Source organism: Rhinoderma darwinii, chromosome 7 (assembly GCF_050947455.1).
Source record: "Rhinoderma darwinii isolate aRhiDar2 chromosome 7, aRhiDar2.hap1, whole genome shotgun sequence".
Classification (NCBI taxonomy): domain Eukaryota; kingdom Metazoa; phylum Chordata; class Amphibia; order Anura; family Rhinodermatidae; genus Rhinoderma; species Rhinoderma darwinii.
In genome coordinates this window covers 37,630,143-37,654,481 of record NC_134693.1, presented here as the reverse complement: position 1 = coordinate 37,654,481, position 24,339 = coordinate 37,630,143, and the positions used below count along the sequence as shown (strand labels likewise).

General features: G+C 39.5%; 1 protein-coding gene across 1 annotated transcript in view; it reads right to left on the bottom strand.

Annotated features, from left to right (window-relative positions):
• Nucleotides 1-24,339, bottom strand: part of PLPPR4 (phospholipid phosphatase related 4) — a 56,950-nt gene that overhangs the window by 14,873 nt on the left and 17,738 nt on the right. The window contains exons 2-3 of the mRNA XM_075833180.1: nucleotides 17,176-17,361; nucleotides 5,751-5,880 (exon numbers count right to left, since the gene is read on the bottom strand). Coding sequence (XP_075689295.1) covers nucleotides 5,751-5,880; nucleotides 17,176-17,361 — 316 coding nt within the window. The remainder of the gene's footprint in view (nucleotides 1-5,750; nucleotides 5,881-17,175; nucleotides 17,362-24,339) is intronic.

Genomic DNA, 24,339 nt, shown 5'->3' with positions numbered 1-24,339 from the left:
GTGTCTGGTGCCGATATTTATCAAAGTCTTTGTGTACAGTATGGAGAAAGTGTTTTGTTGCGAAGTATGTATGAATGGATAGAGAAGTTCAAGGAATGTCACACAAGTGTCAGCCATGAAGAAGGAGTCAGATGCACGTCCACGACTGATGACAACATTGAGCGTGCATGTGAACTAATTCTATTGGATAGACTATCATCTGTTTGGTCCCCTGAGAGAAGCCCTACAGGGACGAATATTCACATTTGATGAAGAGGTGCAGACAGCGGTGTATTTGTGGCTCACAGCTCAGCCCAAAACATTTTTTTAATGTGGGGAAAATGAAAGCTGATTGACAACTGGACAAAGTGTATTGAAAAGCAGAGAGATTATGTCGAAAAATTATGTATTTGTCTATTCTGAAAGTTGATCAAAATAAATTCTATAGCCAGAGTGCGGATAATTTTTGACTCACCCTCGTAGTTATGCATTTTGGCTATTACTTCTTAAATATCTAGAGTATAGGCTCTCTTTTTTTTCTACTCAAAAGAAGCATAATAGGACAGGGTCGTCTCTACCACCAAACAGGTTGTGCGACCATCCAGGGCATCAACCCCTTTGGTGAAAGTGGGGGCAGAACAATGCTGGTAGCGGCACTTCCAGTGCTTGTCACTGCTGTTCAGCTGCCATCCTTGAGTAAAAGCAAGCTGGCTGGCAGCTTGACAGTAACACTGTCATCGAGCATCAGTATGCAGTGTATGGCAGCGCACACAATGTTTTGACTCTGTTCGGCATTAGGTCCCAGTGTGCTGTGATGACTGGAGCTGAAGAGAAACCTAGGAGAGAGGGTGTTAACTATATACCCTGGTCTGGGATCTGAATATATTATTATTTTTCTCTAGTCTGGTGTCTGATTAATATAAGGGTATGGTGTCTGAATTTATTTAGGGGGTCTGGATTTATTAAGGGGGTCTGGTTGGAGGTCTGAATAAATTTAGGGGTCTGGATTCTGAATTTAATGGAGTTTGGTCTAGAGTCTGAATTTAGGGGGGTGGTCTAAAGTATGAATTTATTTGGGGGGTCTTGGGTCTTAATATATGTTGCTATAGATGGTGGAGATGGGCTACAAAAGTGCAGGGCTAAAGATGTCTGGGCAGCAAACTCTACAGTTGTCAAGAGAAGTCGTTATCGCAGTTTTAGCCAGAGGGAGAAGAAAAGGAAAGTGAATGACTACATTTAGGGAAGGCATCACCTGCAAGTCACTGGATTTAAGTTATTTATTGTGTAACTGCATCTGACTAGTACTAGATTCTTTTGTATAGTCTGCACCGTGATGATACTCTGCAGAGCGCCTGTATAAAACTGGTATCATATGGTCACTGTCTGGCGGAATTGTTCGTTATATTGATTATGACCCTTATATTCTGCTGTTACAAAGGCTGACATGATTAAAAACCTAATGATGTTTGTATTCCATTTGGCTAAAGATGCATACTAAGACGAGCTTGGACGATTCTGTGTTATACCATATGTGGAATGTATATGTGTAAGTATGAGGGTAAAGCCTACGCTCATATTATGTTAAATAAAGTAAGTCCTGACACTCATGGCCAAGTTAGATTTGAATACCGACGCTGTGTGTCATGGTCTCTCCGGTCGGCCTCTCACAATCCTGCAGTGAGAGAGTATTAATTAATTTGGAACTCCTAGACAATTGCAGAAAGTCCTAATCTATTTTTAAAGGGACAAAGTAAATTCTGCAGCGATATTGTATAGTGAGGGTGGACCTGACTGTCCTGAAAGAACAAGTGTATACCTGTCCCTGGCTGTATTATATGGTGTTTCTGTGTTCCACTTTTATTTTCCTTCTTGTGTTGATGATGTGGCTTACATATTTATGGGAGCAGCAAGCAAACAAAGCAAAGTTTGTAGTGGAGAGCCTTGCATGACGCTTTTTTCCCCATCCCCCTTAGTTTCAAAGGGGGAGGGAGCACATTTTAATATTCTCCCTCTCAACAATATTCTCCAGAAACTGCCCTGTCCTAGGAGCATTAAAATCCTTTCATCACAGTCCATTCATTGAGAAACTACAATGAAGAATAATTTGTACAGTTAATCAAGTAGCAATGGATGAGACTTGAGTTCTCAGACTGCACCAATGTGATATGTACTGTAGAAATTGAAAGAACACATAATAATAATATTAATAATATTTATAAAGTGTCAACATTTTCTACAATCCTTACAATAATGACTGGACAAGTCTAAGTTGAATTCCTTTATTAATTGCCTTCTGTGGTCTGAGGCCATGTCCTTTTCATATCAAATAAATCTGTTCTTTACCTTCATTGAATTGCTGTGGCTCCTAACTTCTCCAATAAACAATTTTTTGCTATATTGACAACTATGAATACATGACGCCATATACGTCATTCCATTGTTCACGTTTCTTTTACTTAAGGCTCATATCTAGCCCTTAGAACTATTGTATGTGGGGAAAAAATGAGGTCAGCGCTTCTGTCCTGACACGCCTGACCTATATACAGTAATACTCCCCTTCACATGGGAGCCATATACTGCAATGATACTTAAGGCATTGCACTATTAGCAGTATTTGCTGAATTTATCACTTATTCCTCCTTACGTACTCCTGTTTTGAATTGTTGTAAAACTACAGACACAGCATACGGGTTCTTAGGTATTTGGTGTGAAAGATATGACAGGGCAAGTCCCAGTGTCTTACTATCATTAACATTGCAATTTAAGGACCGTGAATACCAGAGATCTGTTTGACCTGAGGTCTCAGAAGATCACAGGGAGTAGCAGTGTTTTGAAGTTAAGTATGGGTCTGCCCAGGCAATGCATGCACTGCTATAGTACATAATAAAAGGAAATCTGAGATGACAGTGACTAACAAGCAGAGTAAAGTGGGCATTTGGGGTCAGTCATCTTCATGGGGAGGATTAATTGTAAGTGAAAAGTGAGATAGATAAGTGGATTTATTTAACATGTTTATGGTAAACCCTCTGCTATCAGTTATTAGGCCTAATTCAAGCGACCATAGTGATTTTTTTGGTCTGCAAAACCACGGACCCATTGTCTGTATTTGCAGTCTATGTGACTGCAAAAAAAACTTCCGTAGGGCATCCGTGTGTCATCAGTTTTCACAGATCCGCAAAAAAAAAAAGCTGGAATTGATGTCATTATATTTTCCCAACCTCCTGAGTAGGTCACATGATCACTGAATCACATGAATTCCCTGCCGTCGCTTTGCAACGTATCTACAATTGCAGTCGACACATGGACGGCAACCCGTATGCTGTCCGCAGTCTTTGACAGTCTCATAGACTTCTATGGGCGAGCCCGTGCTGCAAATACAGACAGTAAAATCACATGTCCTGAGTTTTTGCTGGTCGGAATCGTGGCCCCCACACGGATCCGTGAACACCATGGTCGTTTGTATGGGGCTATATAAATGAATGAGTCTGTGTGCTATTCGCAAAATTGCAGATAGCACACGGACAAAAAAAACAGTCGTGTATTAGGCCTTAGTGAAAATATAAATTAGAGGACAGGAAAGTCTCATTACGAGAGATACTGTTACAATGGTTTTATACTGTTTTTAAGGCTCCTTTTACACTAAGGTTTGGGTATACAGCACGACTTTTCAATATTTTACTATTGGAGCCTCATCAGACAGAACATGGTGATTCCTAAGCCTCAACATTGGTGGTAGTCTGAGCCCAAAAATGTTAAAATTACAGAAATTCATTTTAAAATTTGCCGCCTGAATCCTTTAGAACATTAAAATAAGCACAATAAAAATAAATTATATTGCTAATCCAGAGAAACACGTGTAGCATATAATTTCTATCATAACTGCCATGCCTCTGCCTTACCAACAACTAGCCCACCTCACAGTTTGAGAAGCACTAGTATACAGAATACATATTTTCCTAGAAAAAAAAGTACCATTAACTCTTTGTAAAAAATATTCAGTTGTACGGCCAGCACGATGGCCTTGCAGTTCTGGGATCATGGGTTCAAATCTGACCAAGGACAACCTCTGCATGGATTTTGTATGTTCTCCTTGAGTTTGTTTGGGTTTCCATTGGGTAATGCAGTTTCATCCCAAACTCCAAAAATATACTGAAAGGTTAATTGGCTTCTTATGTAATTGGCCCTAGTGTGTGTGTGTCTGAAATAGGAAATTAGTTTGTGAGCCCCTCAAGTGATATGAATGGTGACATTTTCTGTACAACGCTGTAGGATAGGATAGGGCTACTTAAGCAATGGGAAATAAAAAAAAAAATGAAAAAGTGCCGAACTAATAAACTTGAAGGCCCTGTTGTCCCCCTCATATAACTTGTGCTTCAATCATGCACAGAAAGACAATCAAAGATAGGCTTGGTCTTTGTCAGGATACTTAAATGACTCCCATTAGTTAAAGAGATTTTCTAACCTTTTGGAAACCCCTAGTAATATCTGCATATGGGTAATATAACAAATAGGCACATACTCCACTTTCAAATCCTCCACCAATCAGTCATGATTTCAAGATCCTCCTCCAGCGTTTGTTTAATGATCCACAGCGATGACATGGTGCACCCAACACGTGACTATGTCAGTCGATAACTATCCCGCAATAGTGATGTCATGGTAAAACCATTGATTGACTGCCTCTGGTCATGTGTGGTGTAAGACAAGTTATTGCTGTGACAGTAAACCAAGATCGGCATGGGACCGCAGAACTGTCTTTGTGGGAGCAGCAGGAGATTTGAAAAGTATGTGACTATTTGTTATTTTTACCCATATGCAGCTGTTTCTGGGTTTTTCAAGTGGTCATAAAACCACTTTAAAGGGAGTCTGTCATCAGTTTTGTCGTCCCCCCCCCAAACCACAGACACAGCTATTTGGGTATAGTGGAAAGCAGTGGAAACATACCTCTGTTATACAAGTCTTAGTTCATGCATAAGTGTAAGAAAGTACTTTGTATTCTGCCACATGCCATATGCAAATTAGGATGTAAGTGTCCGCTATACAGGGAAGTGTCCTGCAACTTAAGCTTTTGGTTGTGGTGATGTGTGGTGCTATGATGCTGCGCCTGTGGGGGACGTGGCCCAGGGCCAAGGTGGTTTGGCCTCTCAGCAGGGGGTGATGCTGTTGGGCCCCTGGGTTGTTCCCTCTGCAAGTACGGTGTTGCGGCGACAGTGGGCGTTATGCGGCGTCTTAATTAATAGTAGGGATCCACTTAAAAGGGGTCGCCATGAAGTGGCAAGTGAGCTTATAGAATTTGATAAAAATATTAACAAAGAACCTCATGTTCATGCTTATAAATTTTGCTTAGCAGCTATAGATCAATGAGTAGATATAGAGGATGTGCATTCTAGGTCTGTTATTACAGTAATGACGTCCTGTATCTAAGTTATAACATCTCCCCTCCCCCTCCCTTCTGCAATGGACTGACATTCCAATTGATGGAACGGCATATAGAGCTGTCTGTTAACTGCATAAGGGAAAGAATGGAAAGGGGTTAGAGCTCAGGATGCAGGACACTACCCGGTTTGGTTGACATTAACAACCTAATTTGTATATGGAACGTGGGAGAATAAAAATCCTTTCTTACACTTATGCAAGAAATGAGATATGTGACAGAGGTATGCTGCCACTGTCCTCCCCTATACCTAACTAGCGGTATCAGCAGTGTCATGAGACGAAGAGGAATGTAGCAGGACAGATGGTAAATAATCATTTATTACACTAAATCATACCTATAAACCTGACTGCTCTTCTTAGAAAGGAGTTGAAGTTGCATCCACCAGCATTAATGTTTGCTTCTGCTCCAATGCCATTTTTCCTCTTGGATAGGCAACAATACAAAACACCTTCACCAACCATTATCTAGAAAAGAAAATATTATAAATCCACAAATCGTAAACTTTTTTTAAATATATTTAATACATAAAATAGTAAGTTAGATCCCCTTCACACGTGTCAGCCAATCCGGCTTTGTTTAAAATTTTTGGCATCCAATGCATCAGTTGTGATGTCGGATACTGTATCTCCCTACTCCAGACTGAAAAATGCTTCATGCACACAACTTATATATGTGAACTTAGCCAAAAATGTTTTCTGGGTGCCCTATAACTGTGGTCAAAGAAGCTTTTGTTTGTTTCTTTGATCACAAAGCTTATAACAATGTTATGGAATTACTGGTTGAGCAATTCCCAGGGTGGAAGTTTTATGGAATTGATATGTGAGCAAAGGCTGCTGGAGACTGTCGGGACTGAGTGTGCAAATAAATCTGCAACGCCAAATCCGTCACAACTCTGATCAACAGTGTCTAAGGCTACTCTATGTTTTTTGCCAGAGCCCACCGCAAGGCAGGATGGTTTTTGCTGCACAGAACCCAGGTTGTTTTAACAGAGTTCGGTGTTGGATAAGAGGTGCAATGCAGGCTATACCTGAACCGGTAACAAGACAGCCAAAGGGTAAACAGAAAGTCCAAATCACAAAGCTAGGGGATGTTAGGAATAGCAGTGGTCAGTACCAGCCCTTGAGCAGAAAGTCCAAATCCGTAAGCAAAGGGTAATCCAGAGACAAGCCGAGGTCCAGTTAAAAAAAAGTCCAAATAGTCAAAGGTACCGGGTTTAGTCAGAAGCTTGATCAAACACATGCAACTAGGAAATTCACAAGCAAACAAAACAGAACCAACCCAGGTTTAAGTACTCCACCCTTGCACTTGATAGGAAGAAAGACATAGAAAAGGGATAGGCTGAACAACTAAAACCAGAACCGCCCAGAAGCTAGATGATTAGTCAAGGTATTCTTAAAGGGGCGGATGTTTTCTAACAAACAAAATACAGAATGCTTTGACCTTTCATCTGGTCTCCTGTGTTGGCATTTTTTTTACTACAACAGATTGCCAAATTAATAAAGTGCCTGTTTTAGCGGGACTAGACGATTATCTGATGCGTATGGGGGTGTCCCAGTTTTCCCCTGTTGGCAGGGGGAAAAGAAGTATTGGGCATGTTGGATTTGAACATACCAATCCTTTGTTCCAGCAGAGGTGTCTGCATCTTATTCCCTTCTACCCATTGAATACACATGCATGCTTGTCCAAGCATGCTTGTTCATGCGAGAGTTGGGGGGAATAGCTTTTGGCTAAACGAGCGTTCGACGGACAACTATCCTAGTATGGTCATTTTATTTATATGCAGGTGATTGGCTGGTAATACAGCTGATGATTGGTGTTTTTAGATTGTGTTGGCGCTTGCTTGGAGAGGGGGAGAGAAATCTGATTCCTGCAGAGTCTTGACGTTGTGTAGCTGATAAAATAAGGAAAGGGTGTTTAAAAAAGGTGCATGGTGCTGAAAGTGGTTATCATTCACACTACAAGACTGGATGACTGCTTCTTTTATTGTAGGTGGTTGCAAGATGACAATTGTCATGTAAAATATTGTCTAAAGAGCAGAGATGAGAAAGACATTTTAAGTTTACTGGTTTGCAGGTTCACCAGTTTGCATAGTTACAGAATCTTGTAAAATTTAGAACAATAGAGTCTAAAACACAGATGTATATTTCAGTCTGCTGTTATATAAAGGAAATCCTGTTCTATAACTAGAATGTAGGGAAAATCAGAGGTTGGCAAAATCATACAAAATCTGCTCATCCATACTAGAGGATGCATTCCGATCATGATAGGTATGCTCGATATGTGGAGAAAAAAAAGAGACTGCGCTCCTCTAAGGTGATAATGTAACCGTGTATAACGTCCTTGTATCGGGCGCTCTTGTGTGGCTGGTTCATTAAGTCCACAGAACCATCAGATGAATTTAAAACAATTTATTGGACATACTAAAAAGCAATAAAAGCAGAAGTGACTTTTATTGTTTTATTAGTATGTCCAATAAATTGTTTTAAATTCTTCCGATGGTTCTGTGGACTTACTGAACCAGCCACACGAGCGCCCGATACAAGGAGCATCTTTTTTTTAGATTCCTGATCATGAAAGCTAGTTATAGCTACAGTATAATCAAGATTTTTGTAAAGCACATTTTTTTTACTAGAAAAGTTAACTGTGCTGAGGACTCTTCTTATTCTGGGGTTGGTGTGATTTACTTTGTGTTTCTTAAGTTGTGTTGTTAGACCCTGTTCAGATTTACTTTTAAGCCTGTAACGTATCACAATGTATAACATAAACAACACAGCAAAATTTGAACAGCACATTCCAACAAAACAAAACAAAACATGTGCAAGAACGCCTGTGACTGCAAATTTATACAGCACACCAGAAAATGGCGACAGCACACTGCGAACACTAATGCAACCTAAGCCACTAAATATAAATAAATATGCATTACTGCTAAATCTACTTACAATAAGGGGGATTGTTAGCGCACATTTTGATCAAATTGTGTGAGCCCACCTGCCATGACAAGGCGACCTTTATGAGGTGGGATCCTACACTGCGCATACACCCAGAACTGGGACTAATCCTACATATACTTGGGGATGGTAGGAACCAGCATTAAGCTAATTAAAATCACCCAGGGCAGAATGGGAGGAGTGAAAGATAAAAATGGAGGCAGTCACCAACCCCACACTTATGAATCACATAAACAACACAAAAATTTGAACAGCACATTCCAACAAAACTGGGTGATTTTAATTAGTTTAATGCTGGTTCCTACCATCCCCAAGTATATGTAGGCTTAGTCCCAGTTCTGGGTGTATGTGCAGCATAGGTTTATATTTACATTAGTGTTCGCAGTGTGCCGTCGCCATTTTCTTGTGTGCTGTATCACAATGTATAGACATATGGTGGGATATGTCACCCATGTTTTATCCCCCCTCCCCCTTTTTCACATTTTTTATTGGTAAAACCAAAGTTTACTATCAATTGTCCTAACAAAGGAAACTGTGACCTCACTTTTCTAAGAACGAAACTCTGACAGAAGACAATGAACAAAAATAAATAAGCAAATAAACAGCATAAAGGCTAAAAAGAACTGAGTCAAAGTAATGGAATTGTCCAAAGTCCAGACCTAAAACTTAGCTTTTTCTCAACTTCATCTGTTGTGAGCACAGCCACTGCTAACATTGTGGACTTGCGGCACCTTGTACTCGGAATTGTGAGGGTCATAACCATTGGACCCCCCAATAGTTTACTGTTTAACCCTCAGAGTATGTTTAGACATAGCAGAATGGCAGTGAGTTTGTGGTTCCACAGCAATTTACAGTACTATATGTGTGAATGGTGGTTTTTCAAAATGTTCAAATTCGGTTGTGGAAATGCCGCCGATTTTAACAGCGGATTTTACCTATTGCAAATTTGCAGAAAAATCCACGACAAAATCTGCATGTAACACATGTGGATATTGCAGCAGATTTGCAGCCAAATCCGCTGCAGATTTTTCCCACCAAGTATCAAAATAGGATTGTCGTTGGATAAATCTGACCCTAATCATGGTGAAAGCAAGAGTATTAAAGGCTGTGTTCTAAAGAGTCTGATTATTTGGAGAGTGCATCTCACTCCTTTGTTCTCATGATCAGTGGTTGAACCTGCAGTAGGACCTCTGTGTGATCAGCAAGAGATGGCATATCTTAGTGATAGGCCATCATTTCATACGGCTAGAATATTCTTTTAGCTTTAGATACATAAAACATGAAGATCCCTTTAAGACAAAATTGTTGCCTCGGCTAAACATCCATGTAGCCCACTCCTGGTAATCCAGTGCAAGTGTGTTCATGCAGAAAGACGGTGATGTTAGCAGACAAGTTCTCTTAGCATCTGATGCAAAAGGAAGCTCTGGGGATGTCATTTCTAATTGGCTTCTATTGTCACAACTATCATTCAGAACATTATGTTGAAGGTCTAATTTTCATTGTCATTCTATTTTTTTGTTATTTTTTTTGTATATCTTATTTTATGATATGATGTTGAGAATTATTTAATAAATGTGAGCAAGACCTTCTTCATTACAGCAAAAATTAGTCATCTATTCTCCAGATTAAACTCTACTTACTCCCACGGTCCCTGCAGCCAACTCTAAAGTTGTTATTATGAAATAATTACCTCTGACTAACATAGTTGACAACATTTCAGTAAAATTTTCAAGGACACACTTCCAGCGGCCAGACATATTTATCATAAAGAATAAAGTCTAATTTATTACACTGAAATACACCTACACCATGACATTATCAGTAGTTATAAATTCACACGCAGCAGATTTTGTTGCAGAAATTTCTGCAGCTGAAAGTTTCAAATATCTGAAGGGAACTTGCAAAAATCCATGTGCTTGCTGCAGAAACAACCTCATTCAGATGAATGGAACAGATTTTCGGTCGCAAAACTTTCTGCAACAAAATCTGCTGCATGTGAATATACCCCAATGGGCCCCGAAGGCCCAGCAGAACACATTTGAAGTTAATCTTTAAGCGAATCACTTGTGACTAGGGTATGTTTCTTAAGGGTTAATTCACAAACCTATTAGACATTATTAATTCTATACCCTGTGTGTGCCATCATAGCAACAAAGTTAACAATGCAATTTACAGTGGATGTGGACATATTTGGGCAGATGTACTAATTCTGTCTTAAATTCAGACAGTTTAGAATTAGACTAGAGGCGCCAGATTTATCACAGTGGCTCATGCGGGATGATAAATTTGGTGCATCTTTAGACACTTCTGCCTAACTTTATACCAGCTCTTAGTTGGCTTATTTTAGACCAATAGCGTGTCTTAAGCCATGACCCCTTTCCCGCTAAGCCACACTCCTTTGTCTGGCGAGTCGCAAACATCTGTTCTTTTTGACACATTTCATTGATAAATTTGTCTGAAATGATTTGCACCAAAAAGAAGGTGGCAACACCAATAGTAAATCTGCCCCAATCCGTATAGATGGAGAGTGGATCATCCGGTGGGCCCTGTCTGACACTGATTATAAGAATCACTCTTTATACAAACAAGAACAATTTTAGAGTAACGTTTGAAAGCCTGAGAGAAATTTCCAGTTTTCCCCGCACACAGTGGTAAATTACGTGATCATTGCATTCACAGATTAAAGACTGGCAGAAATGTATTAGGATTATAGGATTGCTTGCAGGCGTTGGACTGAGTTGGACAACTCTGCAGATGTATCTAAACATCTTTGCAGAGTCTCCAGCTGCATTGAAATCGAGGTGAGATGGTTTATTACCATTGCAGCCTTCCTAATTGCTGAATACATGGCGCTTAATCATTGTGAAGTATACAGTTAAGGAACTGGCAATTCCGCTTACTAATCCTAATGACAAATCATGTGATTGCCGGTTGCCGTTTAGCTGCCGGTATCTAAGCAGACCCGGTTAGCCCCATGGGAAAAGAGGTTGTATTTCTCCCTGTAACTGGGGTTAATATGTCAGGCCCATTTAAAGCAATGGGGCTGATTAATTTCTTAATATATTTATAGGGGTTATGGTTTGTTTTTTCTAATACACACATCTAAATCCATTCCCTAGACATAGGGGCAGATTTACTAAGACTGGCATTTAATATGCCCTTCTTAGTATAAAGCCCACGGGAGCAAGATGCAACTAATTTATTAAGAGGTGCAAGCCTTTTTAATAAATTTGAATGTGTGGCAGAAAGGAAAATGTACAGCAGCTATGAGCTGGCGTAGATTTCCATTATAATTTACTCTAGTTTCTGGCTGAATTATAGCAAATATTTTGGGCCGCCGATGGCCCTGCCTCTTCCGCCAAGCCCAGGCCTCATTTTAAAGTACCATTAGTGGTGTAAATGCATCAAGAGTCGATTTGCGCCATTCATTTAAGTCACAAAAATTGTAACTTTTGATGCATTTGCAAATTTTCTATGGCGGAAAACTGGAGTCAAAAAGTTGATAGATTCTTCCCATAGAGTTTAATGCTAAAATTCTGTCTGACTGCAGCTACCACTAGGGGGAGTTGAGGAGTTCACCGCATACTATTTTCAGAAATTGAATTTAACAATAAGATATGTTGCCGTAACCTCCTAAGCGCCATCTGTGGCGGCTGCCAGAATTTTAAAACTCAACTCTATGTCTAATATATGTGATTTGGAGCACAGTATCAGAAAACAGAGCTTTGACCACTATAAAGCTATATTTAAAGATTATTCAGCATAAAATTTTGGACCTGTATACATTAAAAAATAAAATGGTGCTAAAGGCTGGAGTTTAATGTCTATGTTTACATTCCATTTTTTAAATTGTGCTTCTATCTGATGATATTTTATGTTGGTAAACTTAAAAACAATAGAAACATAATCTTTCGTATTAGGTCAAAGTATATATTGTTGTTTTTTGTTGTTTTTTCTATCCATCCACTGAAATACTTGATAACAAGTATTTTCTGTTCTTGATTTGGATCTCCTCAGCACACGTCCAGCCACTGGGCTGATAAATTATTATTGCTACATTTATTGGAGTTCCTGTTTATTATAATAGCAAAATAGACCTCAGTACACCGCAATGAGCTGCTGGTTTTATTACTTACTGGACCATTTACTGTTTGTTCCTGAGTATTTTGACAGCACAACAGACTACAAAAGACTGTAATTATGGTTTGACATGTTATGCACAATCCCATTGTTCCTGATGTCCTTCAGTTCCCTATGACCATGGCACAGAAATAACGAGGACTGCTTTATAAACAATAAATTCAGTGTATGCAGCTCACATCTGTTTTGGGGATCTGTGTCACACAAAACTCAAATACTGTGCCTATAGAATTACATGGGTCTATACAATACCCCAGTGTGAAATGAAATGGTGACATGCAGCAGCATTGCATGAGGTATTCTCCCCTATAAGCAGCACAGAGTGCCTACAGTTCTGTATTGTGGACCCATGGTGCACACGGGTAGGTGTTGATATGTGATCCCCCTTTTTGTACTAAATATAGAGTTTTATTACGGAGGGCCTAAGGCCTCATTTAACTGACAGGTGTAATAAAAAGAGTAAATATGAATATAAATGCAATTTGTCTGCATCTTGCTCTGTATTTGTTTCAGTACTTTATTTTTAAGCAGTGGTGTTTGTGTTTTTATTCATGTCATAAAGTCTATTTTTATCCATATTTTCTCTCTTATTGCAAATACACACAAATACAGATAATGATCTGTAATTTGGATGTCATACAAGTATTCATTTTTCTTAGGTTCCAATTATGCCTATGGGAAGATCATACCGTACGTCATCTGATGGAGCATGCTGAGTATTAAGTTATGCAAACTCCACATGGAAATATTAAAACACGCGTGTGAATTGTCCTATTTAATAATAATAATAAGTAGTGCATGCAATTTACTAAAACAGTCCGATGCATGAAGTCAAAGGCAACTAAGATCACCACATCAAAGGACAGAAAGTAAGAATCGGATTACCATGCACTGCAAATATATATCTGCCCTGCAAATAGAGAAATATACACTGCAGCACTTGCTGACATATTGGTAAGAATGTGGTCCCATAGCAAAACCTAAAATGCCCTTCCTACCATGATCACCTTCAGCAGCAAGTGAGCTCAGGATATGGAAAGGTCATGGTTACTACGATCTTCACTCTGTATTTCTATTCACCCAATTTCTCTCTTTTTCTCGTTCCCCAGCCACACCTACATAATTTCTGATGATGGTTACTGTGTGCTATTTTGGATTTGACCCGGACTATTCTTGACTTTGCTTTTTGACCACTGCCTGTCCTGACCTGTAGAGTATCTGTCTATCCTGTTGCATGAGTTCTACCCACCTTGACCTCAGATTTGTTCGACAACACTTCTGTTTGTCGATTCTGGCTTCTAGTTTCAAAAATACCACCTGCACGCCCTTAGCATTTGCTATCAGAGACCATTCTGGAGACGTCTCCTAGGGATTCCCTCCTCAAAATCCATACCGCAAGGTTATTTTTCTCCAGCTCCAGCAGAGAAAAGACCTGGCCTTGTATATTGTCCTACACTCAAACTAATCAGTGAGCGCTTCTTCATTTTAATATATTACCAAACAAAAATTCCTGTTAAAAGGAATCCGCAATATAATTTGATGCCATCAGAGAACAAAGTGCAACATTTTGTGCAGCAGAAAGAATGGTATGATTGATTATATTTCTCGTAGACTCATAGAAGGTGGCAGGCTTCATTTTCAATATCTGTCTCCTAATATTACTGAACTTTCTGTGATCGTCCGTAGAAGTGACAATCTGTTAAGTCCATTATTTTGTTACTGATATCTTACAGCACACAGGTTATTTGGTTAATCTGCTGCCTCTGCTCAGCAGGAAAATAATCGCTAGGGTAGAACACCCATTTCTGGGAAATTGATGAAATGCCAAAAATAGAAACAGTTCGACACGAGATGGTTCACTACTTGGAGATGTTTACACCTGATTAGGTTCACCCAGCTATATAGTTCAGTTCAATACTCTGTATGATAAATTATTCCGCTGGATTAGACAGTAATGCTAAAATCATCAGATCAATGCGGAAATCCGCAGCTAAAGGCGTACGGTATGTCAGACAAGTGTCAGTACATTATATGCCATTGACCTCCTGTTTATCATTTACTCTTTCCTAGATTGTGACGGCTGCTACAAATTGTTTTCTAGCCTATGGTTTTCCACATCCGATCACTGACACACAATCGTCATTTTTCCCAGTTGTAAAGTTGGTCATAGGCAATATAAACTTTCTGATATTATTTAGCCAGCACATAATAGTCTTAAATCAACCAAATATTTTGGGAATGATGCTGTGAGATGTGTCATCTACTGAAAATCCACACCCAGTATGTTCATTAACATTTTCTGATACATAGTATCTGATCACATTAAGTAATTTAAGCAATGAGTAGCTTTACACAAGCTTTACATTGACCACCATGTCTCTTATGTATATGGTCATCTTAAAGGGGTTTTCCTTCAATAAATGTTTATCAATTTGCTATGCCATAAATGTCTCATCAATGGAGGTACGTCATCAATTTCCGAGAACAGTGGTGCCCAGTCCCCTATTTCTGTCTGAATGTTATTTGTGTCACTCTCCCTTGAACCCCTTGGATGAAGCAGCGCACTTACTTGACTATTACCATTTCCCACATAGAGAATAGGGACTAGTCATCTTTGTTTCCAGGATCTGTGGGGTTCTGGCCAATGGGAGCAATCAAACTGATGTATCATACCTATTCATTGTGGAAAAACCCATTTAAGCGGTTTGGCCTGTTGAGATTTTAAATGTAAAAGCCACAACTATAGATGTTCTGTATGTAGGGAGCACAACAAATAATCCTTTACTTTTTATGTAAATAAATTCAAACTACTTTTAAAAATTAGGGGTCAGAAATGCCTAATAATAGATTATAAAACGTTCTGGTCAAATGTGTGAGAAATTAAATATAACTGGTATCACAACATTTAATTACAATAATTGCTTGCCAAACCTTTATATCATTTGATATCAGTCTCTCACATTGCTGTTACACTGTTCAGGAGTTTTACACTACTTTTTTTTTTGCGGAACTGTTATAATTCAGATGTTGTTAATGTTTCATGCATGATTAGCATAAATGCTCATTTTACGTTCTCCTCCAGCAGCACTTTTGGCTGTAGGTGAGAACTTTGACTAGCTTAATGCAAAGCATAAATTCTGTTTCTCCTCATGCATTCAGAGTCAGACTTGTTTTTGTGTCATGGATCCTTATCTTGCAGATAGTTTTCTTACGAATTTTCTCATACAGGCAAAATTCAAGTTTCTGTCAATAATGGCAAGTTGTCCGGCAAAGCACATCCATACCACCATTATACAATCCCCATGTTTGACTGTTGACTGTTCCTTTGATGTTCTTCTTATGGAATGCTGTTTTTATGTAGAATGGATATTAAGAACCTTCCTTAGTTGTCCATACAGCTTCCATTATATATATTTTTTTAAATATAATCTAAGCAATAATGTTACTCTTGGATATAAGTCAGATCTGTCTTGCTACTTCCATGAATCTTATTTTGAGTTCTTTCGATTTTCTTCTCGAATATATTATTACCTGGAACACGTATTACCGCTGACCCATAAAATACCTTTGGCAGGCTGGCTACTTTTAGAAAGATTGATAACTGTACCAAATATTCTCCAGTTGGAGATACCAGATCCTGGTGGTTTGGTTGGGTCTTTGTAACTTTTTCCAAACTGAAATATTTAAACAGATTCTCTATTTCTATCTTTTCTCATTTATTTGATTTTGATCTTGAATGCCCAAAGGATTCTGCCCTTTCCTTGTTTCAACATTCAACACCCCCTCCCCCGTCAGTGACAATGTAACCTTATAAGGCCAGGATCACGCACACAATTTTGATGCAGTTTTTGTGGAAGTTTTTGGCTCAGATTTTTGAGCCAAAGCCAGTAGTGAATCCTAAAGGCAGTAAAGGTATAACTAAAAGACTAATGCATCTCCTTTCTTTTGTGTCCACTTCTGTGTTTGGCTCCAAAACTGCCCCAAAACGGAATCAAAACTGTGTGTGTGTGATACTTCTGTGAGTGCACGGTTAGATTGATTATTCCTGACTTGTTAGCATGATAAAGGTACAGGACAGAACAACATGCACTTATGATATATATATATATATATATATATATATATATATATATATATATATATATATATATATATGCCGTCAATCTTCAGTGGGTTCATGTTGTCTCATTCAATCTTGTTGTGTGTTTGTGTGCTGCCTATAAAGCTTTTAAGGGTTATTCCTATCACACACTAGGAAATGCCCCCATTTGATCAGCAGGGACTCCTACTGATCCTAAGAATAAAAGGGCCACAGCTCTGATTTAGCTCTGTCTACCCTTCAAAGTTTTCCCTGCACAGAGTTGCTCCCGACCACCTGGTTGGGCAGGGAACTGTTGCCAGCCTCATTCACCTGGGCCAGTGCGCCACTGTACAGGAAAAGCAGTGAAGGGGCCACAGCACTAAAGCAGATTAAAAGCAGTGCTGCGGCCTCTTCATTCTCAGGGTCGGTGGGGGTCCAGGCAGTCAGACCAAAACCTTTTGCAAAGTGATGGCATATCCCAGAGATATGTCATTACTTTGTGTAATGGGAATGCCCCTTTAACACATGTAAGATTTACTTTTTCCATTTATATGGTGTAAATAATAGGAAAAAATTGATATACTCACTGTTGCTGCAGGTCCTGCAAATGCCAAACAAAGCAACATGAGGAAAGGGATAGATTCTTGAGTAGGTTCAATGTAGGGCATACTAAGGCTCCTGTCGTAGCAGCTAAACCCTGAATGAACTGGCTTGAAGACATCTGTCAACTCCAGGAAGTAGAGGCTTACCACGGATGAAGCCAGAATAGGCAGCTAACGTAAAAAAAGAAAATAGAGAAAATCAGTGTGTGTATTATACATAAAAAAAACAGTACTTAAAGAGGCTCTGCCACCAGATTATAAGTGCCCTATCTCCTACATAATCTTATCGGCGCTGTAATTTAGAAAACAGTGGTTTTTATTTTGAAAAACGATCATTTTTTACCAAGTTATAAACAATTTTAGATTTATGCTAATTCATTTTTTAATAGACAACTGGGCGTGTTTGTACTATTTACCAACTGGGCGTTGTACAGAGGATTGTATGATGCTGACCAATCAGTGACCAATCAGCGTCCTACACTTCTCATTGTTCCAGCCCAACTTCTTTCACTGCACAATCACGCTGTAACAATGGGCTGTAACAATGAGAAGTGTATGACGCTGACTGGTCACTGATTGGTCAGCGTCATACACTTCTCTCCACAACGCCCAGTTGGTAAAAAGTAAAAAACGCCAAATTGTCTATTAAGAAACTAATTAGCATAAATCTAAAATTGTTCATAACTTTGTCAAAAATGATCGTTTTTAAAAAAAAAAACACACTGTTATCTACATTACAGCGCCGATCAGATTATGTAGGAGACAGGGCACTTCTAATCTGGTGACAGAGCCTCTTTAAAGGAGTTGTCCGGTACCAGCAAATAAATGCTATTCTTTGTATAATGAAAAGTTATACAATTTTCGAATATACTTTTCGCATCAATTCCGCATGGTTTTCAAAATCTCCGATTGCAATAATTGAATAGGAACTGTCATTGTTTATTTCCAGTGAATAGAAATCTGTTCTATTCATGTGATGGACACACAGGTGCAGGATTACAGTTACAGTATGTGTATCAGATCTGTGTCTTCTAACCAGTCAATCACCTGTGTGATCATCCCATGACAAGGACAAATTGTTAGCTCCTGGGAGCAAACAATGAAGGTTTCTATTTATAGGCTGGAAGTAGAGATCTTTAAAACCATGCGGAATTGATACAGAAAGTATATTAGAAATTTGTGCAATTTTTCATTACACAATGAATGACCTTTATTTGCTAACAGTGGAATACCCCTTTAAATCTACACATTCATGTATATTCAATTAATGTTACATATTCTTAAAAATTATCTAAAAAGTGTAAGCCCTATATCTACGGCACATGTACCGTCCACTTTTACATAATAATCTTTGTTGTTATCATTGTACACACAGGACATATGCTAAATAAGGTCAAATTAGAAAAAGACCCTAGTGGCCAGGGATTGGTTCCAGATGGAACTACCTGCTGCTGGACCCCTGAGGCCCCTGATTGGCTTACGAAAGTACCAGAGGATCTAACACAATGTGATCCGGCACAGGGCATTAACCGGCTATCCTAAATTTTAGTCAATAAAATGTATGGTTTGTTCTGTAGTCCGCTAATCCAATTACCTAATCTAATGAGTTGCTTTAGTAACATCACATTTGAACACATTTCATTATTCTATTAAATGAGTTCAAGGGAATAAAGAAAAAATAATTTAATGAAGCAATTACAGTTTAATTATGAATGTCAATAACTACATAAAAGTAAGATTTTTTTTAAGCAATTTTTAAAACAATATTTGGAAAGCAAATATATGCAAGTATACTAAATGATAAAATATATCATCACATTCAAAGTCCTACAGACCCTAGGTAAGCCAGGATCTAAGCAAAGAAATTGATCAATAATAAATCATAGAGAAGATATTTTTTAGAGATGGAAGGGTGTATAAAATCCTTTGTAACATTGGGAAAATTATATTTTCCATTGTTTTCACTTTTTTGTAGATTATACAAGTAGATTATAATTCAGATACACACAGTCAAGTCACATTATTATGACCACCTCCTACTTTCGACGTCGGTAGCGCGTAGCCCATGAAGGAAGTGATGTGTTGTGAGCTGACTTGGTGGGTATATAAGGTGTACGATAGGCTGTCTGAACACACATCACTCGTTGTTGCCATGGGTAAAGGGCGCGATTTATCAGAGTTACAAAAAGGAATGATTATTGTCTTTCGTGCGAAGGGTGGCAGTATTTCTCTAATAGAGCAGTTTGTGAACTGTTTGCGCGCTATTGCGGTGAAAGAGTATAGTGAGTGGACTAATGGCACAATTGGGAATAACCAATGTGAAAACTTCAGAGCACCACGTGCCATTGATGTGAGAGGTGAACGTCGACTATGAAGGTGCGCGAGGGCCGAACGACACACTACAGTGGAGCAGCTCACCGTGAAAATCAACCAGGGGGCTACCAGACATGTGTCTAAACCAGGGGTCTCAAACTCGGCAGGGTAAGTGGGCCGCATATAGAAAAAATGGGAAGTTGATGGGCCGCATTACTTTCAAATTTGATGCAACACAAAATTATTGTTAATAAATTACTTATTTGAACTACTATAACACTATATTACTATTATAATAATAATACTACATTACTATAAAATGAATATTACATTACTGTAATAATACCGCTAGGTTTAAAATTTGAGATATTTCTCTACGTGCTTATTTCAACAATCCAGTTTTCCAGTTTAAGTGTCGCTAAATGCAGTCCGGCGGCTCAGTTGGCAGCGTTTGGCAGACACACATGTCAAGATTGGGCAGCCCCTTTTTAGATAGTGCCACTGTGCCCACTGTAGATGCTGCCGCAGTGCCCTCTGTGGATGCTGCCGCAGTGCCCTCTGTGGATGCTGCCCCAGTGCCCTCTGTGGATGCTGCCGCAGTGCCCTCTGTAGATGCTGCCGCAGAGTCTTCTGTAGATGCTGCCGCAGTGCCCTCTGTGGATGCTGCAGTGCCATCTGTGGATGCTGCCGCAATGCCCTCTGTGGATGCTGCCGCAGTGCCCTCTGTGGATGCTGCCGCAGTGCCCTCTGTAGATGCTGCCGCAGTCTTATGTAGATGCTGCCGCAGAGTCTTCTGTAGATGCTGCTGCAGAGTCTTCTGTAGATGCTGCCGCAGTGATGTCAGGGGCTTGCCATCTGTCGCCTGCCCTGAGCTACGCTTTAGTTTGGATCATTTCTCTGTCTGTTGTTAGTGCAGGTAGTGCCCTGGGGATTATAGTTGCTAAGTTTAGCATGGAGGTTAAAGAGTTAACAGCTAGCTTTACCTTCGACACCACAGGATAGGTGATAAGTGTTTAATCACTGGGGGCAAAACGGCTGGGACCCCACCAATCTAGAGAACGGGGGTCTCGACTCCCCTGTTTATAAAAAGTGCTAGTCTGACATGCGTGCTGATGCTCCATTCATCCTCTATGGGACTGCCAGAGATATCACTTATCTGCAGAATATTTGCTAAGTTGTTTTGGTGGGATAACCCCTGTAACCGTGCTTGGCTCTGGATTGATATTAATTTGCTGTGCTTGGTTCTGGAGCCGTGTTTATTTGCTGTGCGTCATTATAGTAATCTATTTATTTGCTGTGCTAAGTTTTGCTACTGTATATGTACTGAATTCGGTAGATATTGGGAAAGCTTAAAGAGAACCTTTCACCTCCCCATACATGTGCAGCTGAATGCAGCATGTAATGGGCAGGACTGAACAAACCCTGGGGCACTTTACATTTATTTTCTACCTTCCTCCGTTATTTAGATATCGGTGCCGTTATATTTGGCGCCCGATATTTAAATAACCCCCGAACAGTCAACGGGGCGTTTACCGGCAAGGGGGCATGTTACTATGGCTGTGACACTGTCCAATCAGATATGGACAGTGCCACAGCAGGAGAGAGAGTGTGCGATTGCAGTCTTTTCACCTGAAAATACAGGGGGGCGTGTCCGTGCTACGGACAGTGTAGAGCTGGGGGGAGCGCTTACACTGTCCGTAGCAGAGACACGCCCCCCTGCCTGCTCAGGTGAAAAGACTGTAATCGCACATTCTCTCATGCTGGCACTAATTTATTCCAACCCATATCTGATTGGACAGTGTCACAGCCATAGTAACACGCCCTTTTGCCAGTACACGCCCTGTTGACTGTTCAGGGGGTTATTTAAATATTGAGCGCCAAATATAACGGCACCGATATCTAAATAACGGAGGTAGGTAGAAAAAAATTTAAAGTGCCCCAGGGTTTGTGCGTCCCTCCCCATTACATGCTGCACTCAGCTGCACATGTATGGGGAGGTGAACGGTTCTCTTTAATTGCCTAATTTAACTTTTTGAGATTGAGATTGTGAGTTTAGGGAGCAAATGCAGACTTCTACTGGACTTCTTATGAAATCAGTAGTGTCATAGGCAAAGAAAAACAAGCACAGTGCCAAACTCTAGTAACAGCAGGAAAATGCAGAAACGGCAAAAAATATTCATAATCCTAGTTTATTCTGAATAAAAACTTATTAAAAAAACTCCCCTTTTTGAAGCAAGACCACCTGCACAAAGCGCTAAAATAAGTCATCATATTGCCGCTAAGGGTATGTTCACACACTAGACTAAAAACGGCTATAAAATCTGGAGCTGTTTTCAAGGGAAAACAGCCTCTGATTTTCAGCCATTTTTTATGCATCAAGCGTTTTTTGATGCGTTTTTTACGACCGTTTTTGGAGCTGTTTTTCTATTGAGACAATGAAAAACGGCTCCAAAAACGGCTCAAGAAGTGACATGCACTTCTTTTTTACAGGGCGTTTTTTTTTTTAAAACGCCCAGTGGCAATGAGTCAATGAACAGATATTTTGAGGCGTTCAGCGTTTACGGCGCAAAAAACGGCTGAAAATAGGCAGTGTGAACATACTTTAACAGATATATAAAACAATGGTAGTCTTTCGTTTTAGAAATGCAGTAGGACAATGAACTGACAGACCTCATGATCAGACTGCTTCGTGCATAACATGCAGACTAAGTGACAGCTGTAACAAGTATTCCTTGCAATGAGGTCTGAAAATCATTTCCCCTAGTGTTTTGTATCGTGTCTTCCTAAAGCGAACAGCTCAACAAGATCTAAATAAAACTGACACCATGGATTGCAATTAAGGGTATCATAAACTGCAACAGTCATGTACATGTTTTACTTTCTAAGTAATTACTGGCGTAGAAAAGTGGTAAGATTTTTGCGCTACAATTTTGCGACTTTTCTATTTTTATGCCGCTTTTTGAAAAGGATGGGGCTTAGCAAAAAGGGGCAAGTCCATAGCGGCCTGAATAATTGACTATACTTTATGCAAGAAAACTGGCATAAATTACAACGCAAATCTACGCCAGTATTTAGCTGGCGTAGATTTGATTTTCTGGAGCACAGTCAGAGATGGACTTCATTTATTAAGGGGTGTGGGCCCCTTAATAAATTGGGTGCATCGTTCTCCAACTTTCTGCAGATTAAGACTGGGGTATGAAACGCCAGTTTTAATAAATTCCTCCCATTGGATCAATCCATTCTTGGTCAGATCTAAAACCTTAGCGTTTTGCCCTTTATAAGAAATTCCTATAAATTAAACACTAATGTATTTATACTCAAAAATGGAGTTAATAAAAATCTAAAACTTGTTCCGCAATAAACAAGTCATTCGTTAAATATGTAGACATAAAAAATAAAAATGTCTGGCAGAATATATGAAGGCAAAAACAAAAAACATTCTTCAGTTTTAAGAAATTAGCTTTGTCCTTAGGCTATGGAAACCTTTTAAAGACTTTATTTTTTTTTATTTTTACTAAAACAATGTTTAGTGCAACTTTGTAATTTAGTTTTTCTTAATTTTTTTTTTGCTCTCCGATATACCGCTTCTATGTATCCTGAATACATAGAAGCTGTATCTTGCGCTGAAACCCGAATCCGTCAGGTCAGCAGGACTGATGGCTTCGGTGACAGTGGTTTCTGCGATACATAGAAGTTGTATCTCAAAAAGTAATTTTTTTTTTAATAAAAACAATTGACAAAGTTGCACTAAACACTATAGTACATTGTTTTAGTAAAAAAAAAAAAAAAAGAGTCTTTAAAGGTTTCCATAGCCTTTGAGGTGCTAAAATATGTAAACAATCTTATAACTTGAGGAAATTGATTCCTGTTTGCACTAGTTTCACTGTGTGAGTGTTTGACACTTAGGGTATGTTCACACGGCAGCGTCCGTAACGGCTGAAATTAGGGGGATGTTTTTAGGAGGAAACATCCCCGTAATCTCAGCCGTAACGGCATGTGCAGGCGCTTGAACGCCGCGTCCATTACGGACGTAATTGGCGCTGCTTTTCATTGGAGTCAATGAATAACGGCTCCAATTACGCCCAAAGAAGTGACAGGTCACTTCTTTGAAGCGGGCGTCTATTTACGCGCCGTCATTTGACAGCGGCGCGTAAATATACGCCTCGTGTGAACAGACAAACGTCAGCCCATTGCTTTCAATGGGCAGATGTTTGTCAACGCTATCGAGGCACATTTTTCGGACTTAATTCGGGGCAAAAACGCCCGAATTACGTCCGTAATTAGTGCGTGTGAACATACCCTGACGGCGCATAAATAGACGCCCGCGTCAAAGAAGTGACCTGTCACTTCTTTGGGCGTAATTGGAGCCGTTATTCATTGACTCCAATGAAAAGCATCGCCAATTACGTCCGTAATGGACGCGGCGTTCAAGCGCCTGCACATGCCGTTACGGCTGAAATTACGGGGATGTTTCCTCCTGAAAACATACCCTTATACAGACAGCACAGGTAGTACCTTATGACAACCACAACCACCGAAGCAGTTTTCCTGAAATTATTTTAAAACATTAAATATACACATGTAGCCTAAGTAACCAATAAAGCATTAAACCGCTGGATGCTATTACTGTGCAGGGCTTGTATCCTTATGTCAGAACTGTAAACCTCTGCCATCTAGTATGGTAGCAGTATTAGTTTTCTGCTCGGACTACGATTAGATGACACAAATAGAAGTCAATAAAAAACAGTAATGATAAGCAGTGGTTACCCTGTAAAAAGATTAATAAACAGGGTGTAGCTGTTAGTTGGAGTCCTATGTTGGAGTACAGTTAATGAA